The sequence below is a fragment of the Cebus imitator genome, unplaced genomic scaffold (assembly GCF_001604975.1).
Source record: "Cebus imitator isolate Cc_AM_T3 unplaced genomic scaffold, Cebus_imitator-1.0 Scaffold334, whole genome shotgun sequence".
Taxonomy (NCBI): Eukaryota; Metazoa; Chordata; class Mammalia; order Primates; family Cebidae; genus Cebus; species Cebus imitator.
The window spans coordinates 1096356-1110096 of NW_016107649.1; the positions used below are offsets into that span (position 1 = coordinate 1096356).

General features: G+C 40.7%; 1 protein-coding gene across 4 annotated transcripts in view; it reads right to left on the reverse strand.

The window, feature by feature from the left end:
• Positions 1-13741, reverse strand: part of RCAN2 (regulator of calcineurin 2) — a 287946-nt gene that overhangs the window by 109995 nt on the left and 164210 nt on the right. The window contains exon 1 of one of the 4 annotated variants that reach the window (XM_017505133.2): positions 4227-4721. The exons of the other annotated variants lie outside the window; for them this stretch is intronic. Coding sequence (XP_017360622.1) covers positions 4227-4313 — 87 coding nt within the window. The 5' untranslated portion in view covers positions 4314-4721. Of the gene's footprint in view, positions 1-4226; positions 4722-13741 lie in introns of those variants that run through there. 4 annotated transcript variants of the gene reach the window in all.

Sequence of the window (13741 nt, forward strand, 5' to 3'; positions counted from 1 at the left end):
AGATGTTTCCAATGACAATGTATTCAAAAGTGTTCTTTCCTCCCCCATGAATGCTCTATCCCTCAACACTGCTTCATTTTTCTTCATAGCCCTCATCACTAACTGAAATTTCAATGTGTATATACTTGTTTACTAGTTCACTGTCTGCATCCCATGTTAGAATATATGCTCCACGAGGGCAGGGACGTCTGTCTTATTGAACCCCTAGTGCCTAGAGAATTGTCTGGTAGGTAATAAGTGCTCCACACATGTTGAATGAATGAACAGATCTCTAGAGCTCTAAAGGTCTTTATGCTTCTGTACTTCTTATAAGATTTGTCATGTTTCCTGCCTGCTCTAATGAGCAGAAGGGAGCTTTGTGAATTTCCTGTGTCCTACATGGATGCCCATGGAGACAAGGCTGGATCCCTGGGACATTAATCAGAAGCTCTCCAGTCTAGAGAGGAGGAACCCACCCCTTCTCCTGTGCAGGAAGCCACCATTGCAGAGAAGGGACAGCTCCAGGTTTGGACACCCCTTGGTGGAGTGGGGGCACTCTGCTCCAGGTAGGCTCTGTAGCTCTGAAAAGGCTCCTACACCACCCACAGCAGTCAGTAGTAAAGAAGAGCATTTGCTGTTGGCTCAGAATCAGGTGGAGGAGCTGCAGGTGTGGAGAACTGAAGTGTTGGGTTAGCCTCAGCATTTCTGACAGCTCAGAGATATTGCTTGTAAAACTCCACACATCAAGTCTTAGCTGGGGAGATAAGGATCCAAGTGCTTAAGAAGAGCTTACTCTAAACAATTCTTGGCTTCTTGGCTGACCTCACCTGTACTCAACTGTGCCTAGAAGAGACAAGACGCTGGCTTTACATGATTACCTATGCCTGGGCTCCATTCAGACTAGCCAGATAAAAGTTCTGGGTGTCAGGGCTGGGCACATTAATAGTTTTAAAAGCTCTCCAGGGGATACCAATGTGCAATCAGGTTTAAGAACCACTGGACTAAAGTGAAATGTAAATTTCATTACCAATTTTTTGGCTCTCTTTCATTTTCCTAAGTGTTTGGCTCTTTGTGGAGTGGGAAGACTATTTTCAAAAATCTGAGAATATTGGAGAAAATCAACTCGCACATTCACACGCACAGAAATTCTGCAGTTCCCCCTAACACTTTCTTTCTATTGAGGGCTCTCAATTTCTAGATCTTTCTGAGAACTCTCATGCTGCAGGACAGCTAAGTTCAAAACACCACCAATGGAATTTCCGGAGAATGACAAATATGGCAGAATTCCATTTGTCTGATATCCTCCTCTTTTTAGTACTATTGCTTGATCAGCTTTGATAAAATTTAGGACATTTAGAGTCAGAAGGGCCCCTAATGCAACCAGCTGAGAGCCATCGTGGAGGATGAGGCTTTCTGTGTCACCACAGGAAACTGGATTTGTTTCTATCCCTTTCAAATAAACTCCTATATTTAAAGAGGCTTGCTGGTTGCATCCTCCTAGTATGGCTGCTTGCCCATGGGGGCTACATGTAGAAAGTGGGGATGCCTATTAAAAAAACAAACAAGCCTAAGGTTAAGCAAGATGGATGTAGGTAGGTGAGACGGACACTTTCCCTGTGCCTCCCTTTTCTATGACAATAAACCTTAAAGACTGAAGAAGGAGCTCTTGGCTCCACCAGTTATTAGTAACTAATGAAGACGCAGGATATCTTTGGGGAAGCTTTATTTGGTGCCTAGAATTTTACATTTGAACCTTTCTTTGTGATAACAGTAAATGGTCAGTTTTGAGCCAGGAGCATAGGTTTTCTTAACACATAACATTTGGCCCACCTTAATGTGTTCATTTTTCCCCTTTATAATAAGCACAAAGTAGATATTTGCTTGATAATGTTACTGCTTTACATTAGATGATTAAATATCTAAAATGGAGAGCCGTGTTTTCCAGGTGGCTAGGGTGAGTAGGATGGGAAGGAAAACATTTTCTGTGTGCTAGACTGTCATTGTAAATTCAGGTGGATTTAGGACATTCTGATAAACTGGTAAAAGTAACATCACTTTCAGCGAGGTTACAAAGATGACAATGACAATGATGGTAATAGCTAACATTTACTGAGCACTAAACATGAGTCAGGCACTGTGTTAATTATTCTACATGTATGATTTTCTTTGTCCCTAAGCTAATAAGGTAGAAATTACTACTATCCTCACATTATAGATGAGAAGACTAAGGCACAGAAAGATTAGGTAGCCTATCTAAAAGAAAATAAGCCCATCGTGATTCAGAGCTATTGGCAGTAAGGACATGTAGCCCATATTTCTGGTGACAGTCTTCCTTGAAAAACCCCATAAATTTATGAAGAATAGCATCAGCTGTTCACAATCTAGCCTGACTCACCTTCTTTCCCATTTCCCTCTAATTTCTCATGGAGAACCTACTGCAGTCAAAAGGATCGACTCACTAGATTACAAAATACTATGCCTTCTCTCTTTCTGTATAAAATCTACCCATCTTTAAGTACCATTTTTCCATGAAGCCACCCCAACTACTCAATACAACGAGCTATAACAACTTTGTGCCCTCTTAATTCCACAAAACATTCTTTGTCTCTAAGAAACCTATTTTTATGTCATTATCATAGATACATATGCCATACATGCATATTTTAAACTTTTTCCTATATAAGCACAATGCCTGGAATCTTGCAGATAGCCAGTAAATATTTTCTCTCTTTTCCTAAATCAAAAAAGTTTAGAATATCTTATGACATTCATAGGACAAGTGTATAAACAACAGATGACTGTTGAGGACAGAAGGGAGCTGGGAAGTTTTATTCTCCAGAGATGGAATTATATTCCAGTGGTTACTGGAAGATGTCTCTCTATCTGGTTACCCACACTGGACTTGAAGTTGGCTTTAAACTGGAGGGGTCTGATGACTGCTTTCCCTTCTCAAGTGCTTATGAAGTACCACTGGCAGGACTGTGGGTCTCTGCATGCATGTTTCCATTCTGGATGCAATCACAGGCAGTGCAAAACCTTTATATCCTTATTTTCTGAACCTTCATATGACAGGTGGTGGACATTTTCATGACACTGGCACAAAAATCAGTCAATACAAGGCCACATGTTTAAAATGGACTATCAAATCTATTTCAAAAGATTGTGAAAGCTGCAATCGTGAATGACAGCCATGTGTTAATGCCAGGAACACATAAATCCCCACCTGTAAAGTACCAGGGTGTCACCTGCACACCCAACAATAAAGAATTCAGGGTATTTAAGACTAAAGCAGGAATGGCAAATGATTATGCAGTGTAATTCCCCTTTTATTCCTCCCACCACACAATGAACAACTGACCTTTTGAGTGTGTGTGTGTGTGTGTTTGTGTGTGTGTGTGTGTGTGTGAACTGTTTCAATAAGAAGCTTCAGCTAGTTCTTTTATTAAATATGAGAGAAAAAATAAACATGTCCATTTTACAAGCATGGAATCTTTTCCATAGTATAAAGCCAAATGGAAAAGAAAAGAAAAGAAAATGAACATCATCAGAGGACAATTACCTATGACAAGTCAACAATTGCTGCCGCTAATCAGTGAGGACCAGCATGTGTAATACTAAGTCTTAAGATGCAAAATTTATTTATGCCTAAACTTTATGAACAACTGCTCAAGGAAAATGACTTGCTTTCTTTGCCTGACAAAGAAAATTTAGGCAGCTGCTCTCCAACTTTGATTACCAGAAAGCTGGGGACTGAAAACTGCCATCTGTAGAACAGCTATTGTTCAGTTTGAAGACCACATCACAGGCTATTTAAGTGACATTGTCAGAAAGGGTTACTGCCCCACTGTCAGGGTAGCCTGAATACTGGGTTTCTGATTTGTGCTTTCTTGATGTAATCATTGATTCAAAACCCTCCTCAACATTAAGGGCTGGAAAATTCTCCTTATTGACAAAGATACGATATGAGAATATGAAAATATGTCTACTGGGAAAAGACTGACTCTAGATCACCTGATAGAAAAGACAAGAAGAAACAGACAATGCCAGACCTTGTCACATTTTAAAATAATATACTGGTCCCTCTTCCAACTTATTCTACTTAATGTAGCCATGCACTCACCACATGCATTTCTAGAGCAGACTGAGCTGAAAACTATTCACCAAAGTCTTATTTTCTTATGCTAAAAAGGTTCTGCCAAGCAGCTTTAGTAACAGCAACAATGAAAAATAAAATTGCAGGTGCATACCTTAACCTCCTGATTGGTAAAGACCTCGACATCCACCACACAGGCAACCAGAGTGGAAACATCACAGTCCATGCTAGGGGCTGGCATTCCCCCTTCTGAATTTTTAATAAAGAGTTAGGCAACCTCAGAGTTGAGAGTGAAGGGAAGAGCCTCCAGATGGATATTGCTGTGGCCAGGCCCCGGTGCTGCCTTGCTCTGGGGACGGCTGGAGGCTCGGGCTCCTAGAGCCCGCTCCCACTGCACGCAGACCTCCGCGTCTGAGGCAGCACAGCAGAGTAACGAACGGCCCGGCTCGCTCATGGCAATGACATCACCACAAAGACTGACACAAGCTGAAGCTATTTTTTTTTCTCCAAGCCTTTTATCTCTAGGCAGTGCAGTGGAGCAAATTGAACATGATTATGTGCTAAATCTGAACTCAGACTAAATCAATTCAGGCAGCGTTAGCTAGGAACTGAGTCATAGCTGTTGTTGTAGCTGAGTGCTTATGTTTGCAAAAAGCAGGAGGGTGGTGGGGGGGAATCTGACACCAGAGTTTGTTCGTTGAGGTGGGGGAGGCATAATTCTGCGGATGAGCCTCCTGAGGTTAAGGTTTGACAATTTTCTGCCTTTGAGATGAGCAGGAAGTTGAGGCATTTTGCAAATTGCTTGGCTCCTGTTAATTGCTCTGTGCCACTCGGAGCAGCCACACATGTTTTGGGCATCCTAATGCATCCCGGGCATGGGCTGAATAAAAATCCGTTCTTGGAGTGACTAAAGAGCTGGTCATCTGTCATTTAGGGAGCATGGTTAGAGGAGATAATTAGGGGTTTGTGGAAATTCTATTTGAAACATGTAAGTGCAGACCAGTAACGCTAAAAGCTCCCTTCCAAGCTCAGGATTTCAGGCTGTCTCCAAGGTCATTCAAACCAAAAGCAGTTCACGGAAAGGAGTTACTGCAAACGTTTCAAAGAGGGACAGATGGCAGGGTCTCATGGGCAAACTCACTGATGTGGCTCAGAGCTTGTCAGATCCTCAGGGCTTAACTTCACCTGAGACTTTAAACACATCCCTTTGCTCACTCAGTCTCTTTTCTTGATTATAAATTCCTGAAGGGCAAGGCCACAGATAATTTACCTTTATATCTTGAGCTTTTTCACAGCCTGCTGGCACAAGAAGATGATATTTGTTTAATAAATAAATAAATCAAACAGGAATAGCCTTCTTTCACAGAAGTGACCAAAGCAAAAATCTCCAATTATTTTTTATAATGAGTTATAAAAGTCCCAGTAGAACTCAATAACATTGTAGCAGCATCTATCCTTAAGAATTCAGCTGGATCTTCAGTGGCCATTGGAACATCCTGATTTATAACAGATTGGTTCTTTTCCAACATATGACTGGAAAAAAGCCTCCCAATTTTACATGCAGATGAGAAAGGTGACTTTTCAGATTGAGAGTAGAATCTTTCTCACTGGTCCTCATTGGTCTACACTTGAGTCCAATGTTCCCCTCCAACAAGACATTTTCAGTGCTAAAGGTAATCAGGCCACAAATGCAGATATTTAGACTGATGAAATTGTGTATGTGTGTGTGTCTTTGTGTATTTGTTCATGTGGCATTTATTTTGCTGTGCAGGACACTGAGGGAAATATTAAGTCGTATATGCATATAATCCAACCAGTATCGAGTAATGACTATGCAAAGCTCTGCATCTGATACTCTCAAGGATAAAATGACAAAAAAGTAAATGTCACTATCATCAATGGGCTTAAAATCCAGGGGAGGAGATAAGACATGGAGACCAACACTTCCCAAGGCAGGGATGGTGATGGCTGAAGAGGTATAGGAAGTGTCCAATGGGAGCACTGGAGAAAGAGCAATGGATACTGAATGATGAATCCCATGTTAGGATGGCAGGTGAGCATCAAGGAGCGGGAGAAGATTTCTGCTCTGACCTTGGCACATGGGAAAGACACTGGCAGACAGAGAAGAAGTGAGGGGAGCCCTTCAGCTAGGGAAAAGCAGACTAGAAATGTCCAAAGGAAAGAATAAGGCATTTGGAACAAAAACATGCCAAGGGTTAAATCTGGCTGGGGCCTGAAGTATACAAGGCAGCCAGAGTCAGATGATGCAAAACCTGGCCAACATGAAGTACTAGGCAGCTTTTGAAAAGGCAAATGGGGTATCTAATTGTAGAGATACAGCTAAAATGTAAAGTATATACAAAGGTGAATATGATTTTGAATACCATTGGCATCTGTTCAAGAGGCAAAACAAAGAAATGAATATTTTTTTCATATGCTGTGTCATATCCTAAAATTTACCTTTTACATTTTGCAGCATACTGTAAGTGTTTAACAATCAGCTCTCTGAAAAGAAACATTTTGATTTCTAGCATTTGTCAATTTCTATGTTGTAAATATGCTCATCATGGCTGATTTCAAGCAGTCAGTGTGAAGTCAAAATGAATGCAAAGTTGGGAAGACATGTGTGTAATCTGTTCACACAGGCTGTTCCAATACATCACTGTTTCACACTCATGAAAATGTCATGCCCTATCAGTGACAGATCATCCAGAGACAAAGTCCACCTGTGCCCAGAGCTCATCAAGAAAAGAAACGCCAGATATAGGTGAAGGGGAGGAAGGCAGCAAATCACACTGCCATGTGTGTACCTATGCAACAATCTTGCATGTTCTTCACATGTACCCCAAAACCTAAAATGCAATAAAAAAAAATGAAACAACAGCAAAGTAGAAGCAACACATTCTAATCATTGCTCTGTTTACATAAGGGACTCTATGAGTTATTTCACACTTTGTGTTTAGGAAAGAGCTATAAAAGATACACGTGGCTATGATCTGTCCTGGCCAGAGGACGTTATCCAGGAAGCAAAGCCCTACTCAAAGTTGTAAAATAGGCAGCTTTTTTTTTTTTTTTTTCTGATGTATCCTCCATTTTCCTTTTCTAATTTCATTCTGCCCTGCAGATTCCTTCCTGCTACCCAAGCACCCACTAACTTTATGCTTTCTTCTTTTAAAATAGCTTTTCAAGGACAGCTGTCAACTCATCTATATTAGCATTAAATGACTGATAACTCATAGTATTATCCCTCCCAGAGGAACCTGTATTTTAACAAGAGAGTCTTAAGTTGGGTAAATAGCGTTTTTAGGGTGGAATTCTAGGCATCAAGAGCAGACGATTTGTGGGGCAAAGGAACTTTCCAGTAACTCTGAACTAAAATTAGTGGGTTTTAAACCCCCAAATTATTGGGCTTTTAATAGTCAATTATCTAAACAATATGGTCATTTTTCTATAGGTTAGAGAGCCCAGGGGACTCTCCTGTTAAAATAGTTTCCTGTTTCTCTAGAGAGAATGTGTTTTTTATAGCTAGGGGCTGACTGGCAGTCTTGGAGGTGTCTGGGATACAGATGTACTTTGGCCAATGGCTACAAGGCCCTATAACCACTGGACTCAGATTATTCTCCCACCTCATCTCATATCATTCTCACCTTTCTTTACTCTTATTTTCCAACCCCATTGGCCTTATTGGTGTTCCAAAAAAAAAGGAAAAAATTCCCAAGCTCATTCCCATCTCAGGCCCTTTGCACTTGCCATTCCTTCTCTCTGAATATATTCAGGTCTTCCCATGGCTTGCTCCTTCTATCATCTAGATCTCAGCTCAGATCACATTTCTTTGGAAAAGTATTCTCCAATCAGCTAAAATAAAAATTGTATGCACATACATACACACACAAACTTAATCACTATCCCGACATCTTCATTTTAACTTTCTTCATGGCACTTTTCACTACCTGAAATTATTCTGTCCATTAATTTCTTTACGGGTCCACTGCTTGTCCTCCCAACTAAAATTAAATCTCCATAAAAGCAGAGATTTTTGTGCCTGTTCTGTTCTCTGCTGTATTCCAGGGGCTAGAAAGATGCCTAACACAATAAATATTTGAAGAATGAATGGGTAAATACACAAAGGAATCTAAAGAGGCAAGTAGAGAGACTCAAACCAATTAGAGATGCCTCCTAGATCTAGGAGTTGCAGAGAGGTTTTTCCAGGGGGATGCAAGGGCATAGTGGGTTTGGTGATAACCTCTCATCTCTGAGAGCTGACTGGCACAGCTCTGTTCAGGAATGTGCTTCCCAGCTGAAGTGGTCAGAAAACCTTGAGACTCATCCACACCACTGCTCTTGCAATGACTGATCACAGTGAGGAAAGGAGGCAGCATGCACAGACCCCTTGGACAGTGGCCCCTCCCCTCCCTTCAGGTCTGGCAACTCTCTAAAAGGATGGACAGCTGAACTGATACACCAACCTCCACCTAGGCAGGAGGAGAGGCACACCTTCTGGACCCAGAGGAAACTGTGGAAGCAGCAGCCAAACCTGTTTTGCTAATGAGCATAGAAGTTCCCATTACAGCTATGGGTTTTCAAAGGCTTTGCTCCTTCTGTATGCCCTTCTGGATCACCTGTTTTGTAAATGTTTATTATAGAGAATTTCAAATATATTCAGCAGTAGAGAGAATGTAATAATGAGCCTTCATGCACCCACCACCCAGATGCAAGAATAATTAACACGGAGCCAATCTGGCTTCCTCTCTGCTAGTCACTCTCAGAGTGTGGTTCCCAGACCAACAGCATTAACATCACTTGTGAGCTTATTAGAAAGGCAGATTCTTGGGCCCCACCCAAGACTGAATCAGAAACTCTGGAGGGAAGACCAGTATCTGTATTTTAATAAGCCCTCCAGGTGATTCTGATGCAAGCTCAAGCCTGAAAACCACAGCTCCGTGTCTCCACCACTTCCACACTCGCTCCGGATTATTTTGAAGCAGGTGCCTGGCATCATATCATTTCATTTATAAATATTTCAGCATACATCTCTAAAAGACAAATTATTCCTCTTTTGAAATCACAATTCCTATCATCACACAATCCAAAAAGCAAGAATAATTACTTAGTATCACCAAACATCCTGCCAGGGTTCAAATGTCTCCAACTATACTATGATGTCCTCTCACTTCCCATTGTTTCTTCCCCTCTCCCTGATCACATCCTGGTGTCCCTTCTCTTCCTTTTTTCCTCTTTAATAGATTGCTTATTTAAATTGAGATCCAAACTATCATGTCTCTTTTAATCTATGGCGTTCTCTTCCATCACTTTTTAAAATTCCTTGCAGTTTGTTGTTGGTGGTGATGAAACCATGTTATTTGTCCTTTAGAATTTATACATAGTGGAAATTTAGAAACTCCACATAGTGTAATTTAAGAGATTTTTTTGTTGCCTGTAGGTTCTGTTGTTTAGATCCAGAGGCTTAAGGGATTCAGGTTTGGCAAGACTTCTTCCTGGATGGTGCTGTGTATACTTCTATCAGTGGGTACATAGAGTCTGGCTGTTTCTCTTTTGCGTATTAGTGCCTTCATGTTAGATGTCTAGAGGCATTCATTTACTAGGAGTTGCACAGTGATGATATTCCTCCTTCATTTATTCATGGAATGCTTCCATTAAGAGGAAGTACTTCTCATCAACTATTTAGTTACTCTGAGCCACAGTTTTTGTAACAAAGACAAAAATAACTACTTGCTTCTCTTCTTTTATTAATTAAAAAATTATGAGATATGAGGGGGGATCTTGCCATGTTGCCCAAGCTGGTCTCCAACTCCTGGCCTCAAGTGATCCTCCTGCCTCAGCCTCCAGAGTCACTGGGATTACAGGCTTGAGACAATGCACCCAGCTTATCTAGTTTATTTTCATGACTTGCTTCCCTATTATCCTGCAAAGATCACTGAGATTTTTGTAACTTATGTTTAAAGTATCATTAGGAATTCATAGATTCAAAATATTTGATGATTAAACATATTACACATATAAAACTACAATCCATTGTAGTTTAATTTTATTAATGTTCAAATTGCCCATCTTTGGCTAGTGGAAGTCTTATCAGGTTGGCTCCTGAGTCCCTCGACAAATCTTCAAAGGCCACTTACCTTCTGGTATGACAAGATGTTCCAGGCTCATCTTGTTCATTTCCTGCCTTAGATAAAGAGTCAGGTATTTCTCCAAGGAGCCCCAGTTCCACTTGGTAAATATTTCAATATTTTTAAAGATCTCAGTCTATAAGCTTAAAAGAACTCTTTGTACTGGTTTGGATATTGTTTATAACCCTTTTCAGTGGACAGAGCTAGAAAATATGTAAAAATATTTTAAAGTAAACATATGCCATGAGTTCAGATTGATCATTCCAATTCAGATCCAGGTCTACAGAGATTTTGCTGAAACACAGCAGTCTTAGATTTGTATCTCTGTCACACCAGATATCCTGATTCTTACCAGCAACATAATTAGCTAGTTGCCTTATCCCACACTATAGGCATGACAGCCTTGGAATCACAATATTAATACTACCAGGAAGAGTTTAAGACTTTTTTTCTAGTTCTCTTTGTCCTTAGAGACAAAGCAGGCACAAATTATGTTTTACAGTCATTTAGAATACCACATCTATTCCATCAACTAGAGACAAGTTAGGTTCATTTGTTTTTGACGCCTGATGATTGCTTTTCTCTTCAATTTTGTGTTATAGTTATATAAAATATTACCATGGTTCAAAAATCAAAACTACAGGTCTACCAAGAAATCCAGTTTCTATTGTTGTGATTACAATGTCCTTTCTTTTCCTCTCATACATCCTGTTTGTTGAGCCTCTTATTTAAAAAAAATATTCACAAGTATATGTGTATATTATTCTCCCATCTTTTATTAAATGATAGTATACTTTGCATACTTTTTCTGTCTTGATCTTATCACTATCAAATGTGATGCTGGAGGTCACACCATAGTAATATGTAGAAATAGGCCTTTTCCTTTTTACACCTGTATAGGATTCCACTATTTGGATTTGCCAAAGTTTCTGCAACTAGTCCTCTATTGAGGGGCATTTGGGTTGTTTCCAGCCTTTTGCTACTAAATAATGCAGCAATGGACAGACTTTGACTTTTCATATTTTGTTACTGTATCTTTGGGACAGATTTTAGAAGTGGAAACGCTGGGTTGAAAGGCAAATGCATACGTAATTTCGCTAGCTCTTGCCAAATTTTCCTCCACAGGAATTGTACTATTTTTCTTCCCCACCAGCAATTTATGAGAAAGTTTGTTTCTCCACAGTATGTGTTGCATAACGCACTGGACATTTGTCCATCTGGTGGGTAAGATGTGGTTATCTCAGTTACACTTTGATTTCATCTCTCTTTCCATAGATGCATATATTTCTACAAATGAACTCATCCAGCATTGTCCAAATCAATGCCTTCCTATCTTCTTCCTGGCTAATTCAGATTCTGTTTGACTCTAGCAATCAGAATATCCTAAACACACACTAGAGATCTCAGTGAAGTTTCTAGTTTATATTACTCTTATTATGAGCAAAGTGTTAAGGTTTGTTCCTATGGTTAAGAGTTGCCTTTGTTTCTTCGATTATGATACCTCCCTTGAGTGTGTCCATCATATGCAAAAACACATTCTCACCTCAGGGCCTTTGCGCTTGGCCATCCCTCTGTCTAGAACGCTATTCCCGTCATTGTGGCAGGTTCACTCTTCCACAGCATTCACATCTCAGCTTAAATGTCCCTCCTCAAAAGGCCTGTCCTGATAGCCTATCTAAGTAGCATTTCTTTCACTATCTCCTTAGCCTGCATTATTTTTCTTCCAAGCACTTACCACTAATGGTTGCTGTATATTTATTTGCATAGCTGTTATCTCCCTCCCTCCATGGAAAGCCAGCTCCACAAGTGGGCTCCTCTACCTTGCCCACAACTGTATCTCCAAATGCCCCCAAATGACAGGGCCTGCCATGCAGTGATAACTTAGTGAGCGTGCTGGATGAGTGAATACATGAATGAATGAGTGGAATTGTTTTGCTCTGAAAGCCAACAGAGAACACGTACTGTCAAGGACATAGACAAGAAATGAATCTGTAACCTAGGTCCCTGTAAAGAAGAGTGAACCTGAGAAGGGAGGCTGAGGCAAATGAAGGTGACTTGGGTGGCTGGACAATGGGGTTGGTGAGGTAGGGGCAGGAGATGTTCATGAGAAGTCAGAGGGACACTGAAAAAGGAGGAGGAGGGGCACAAAATAAAATCCCCATTCTCCCCATTGTACAGAAGGTCCATGCTAAGTGGCAGCTGCAATGACCTCAGGCAGACGCAGGGACAGTGCTCACCTCACCGCTGCCCAGTTAGCACCTTACTGCTGCTGAGGCCCCACAGATACCTTACAGCTAATCCCTGAGTGGCACTCCTAAGAAGCCATTACCATTTCTTCTTTGCTGTACCTTCCTCCCCAGATCCAAGAGTCTTATCTCTGCCTTAATTCATTCTTTAGGAAGACATATTTCCCCCTTTCCATCTTCAATATCAGAACCAGAGGGTGCATTCATTCTGGGCAGGACCATGCCTAAGAAGCTGACACACTTGAAAAATTACAGGAATGGAAATAAAAAGGGTGTTTGCTCAGCATCCCTGTCTTCTGGGCATTGAATTCTCTGGGAAATTCTCCTTCTCCTGCCATACTGGATGTGTCTGAGGGAGGCCCTGACAGGCCAGGCCAGTCAGACTTCTTATGAGGATTTTCTAAACCCAGACTGGGTCAAGAGCACCAGTTCCCTGTGGTGTCAGAAACATGGGATTTTTGCTGCTATGTTTTTCACTTGTGCCTTTGCATTAAGCCAAATTTGTCAGAAACAGAAAGAAAAAGTGGAGAAAAGAAATCAAATCCTGGAAGCATCAGAATCCTCATTTCCAGTTGCTTTAGAGGCCCTGTGATGCCCTGTCCTGCGATGGGTCTCATTATTCAACTCTTCCTTTGGTCATTTTAATATGCTAGCATTATTCCAGCCAATGCCTCTCTTTTTTTCTCAACCTTATTCAGATATTGTTTCTGTCACTAACAACCAAAAAATTCTGTCCAATATATACCCACAGACAAACCTAGATTAAATAACAAAGGATAATAAAGTGGGAGTTAATCACTGGGAACTGGATATTCAGGTCTTCAAATGATTTCATGAAAAGGATGCTCCTCCTTCTCCCAAGCAGTCTTGAGGTGAGGGTGCAGGCGTCATCCTAAACCTCCCTCTTGAGGTCCCAGCAGGAGCCCAGCCTGGATTTCTACAAAGATGATCTTGGCACAGATCTTTTTATTTCTACACCCTTTATCTTGGTAATCTCTCTTTCAGGCTACAGTGCTATCTAACTAGTTTTTTGGGTCACGTGCTTTGAGAATCTGCATCTTGGTGTGATAACTACCTCTGTTTAGAATGCCGTATTTATTAGTTTATCGTATCTCAGTTGAAATTTGGAATTTATCGTCCTATCATACTATCATTTCCTTAGGGCTAACTTTGTGAAGGAACTCTGTAAATATTTATAGGCATTAATGTATTTAAACTTCACCATAGGCCCCATTTAGAGATGAAGTAATTTTCCCAAGGACAACTAGCTGGACAGTGGTTGAGCTAGATTACAT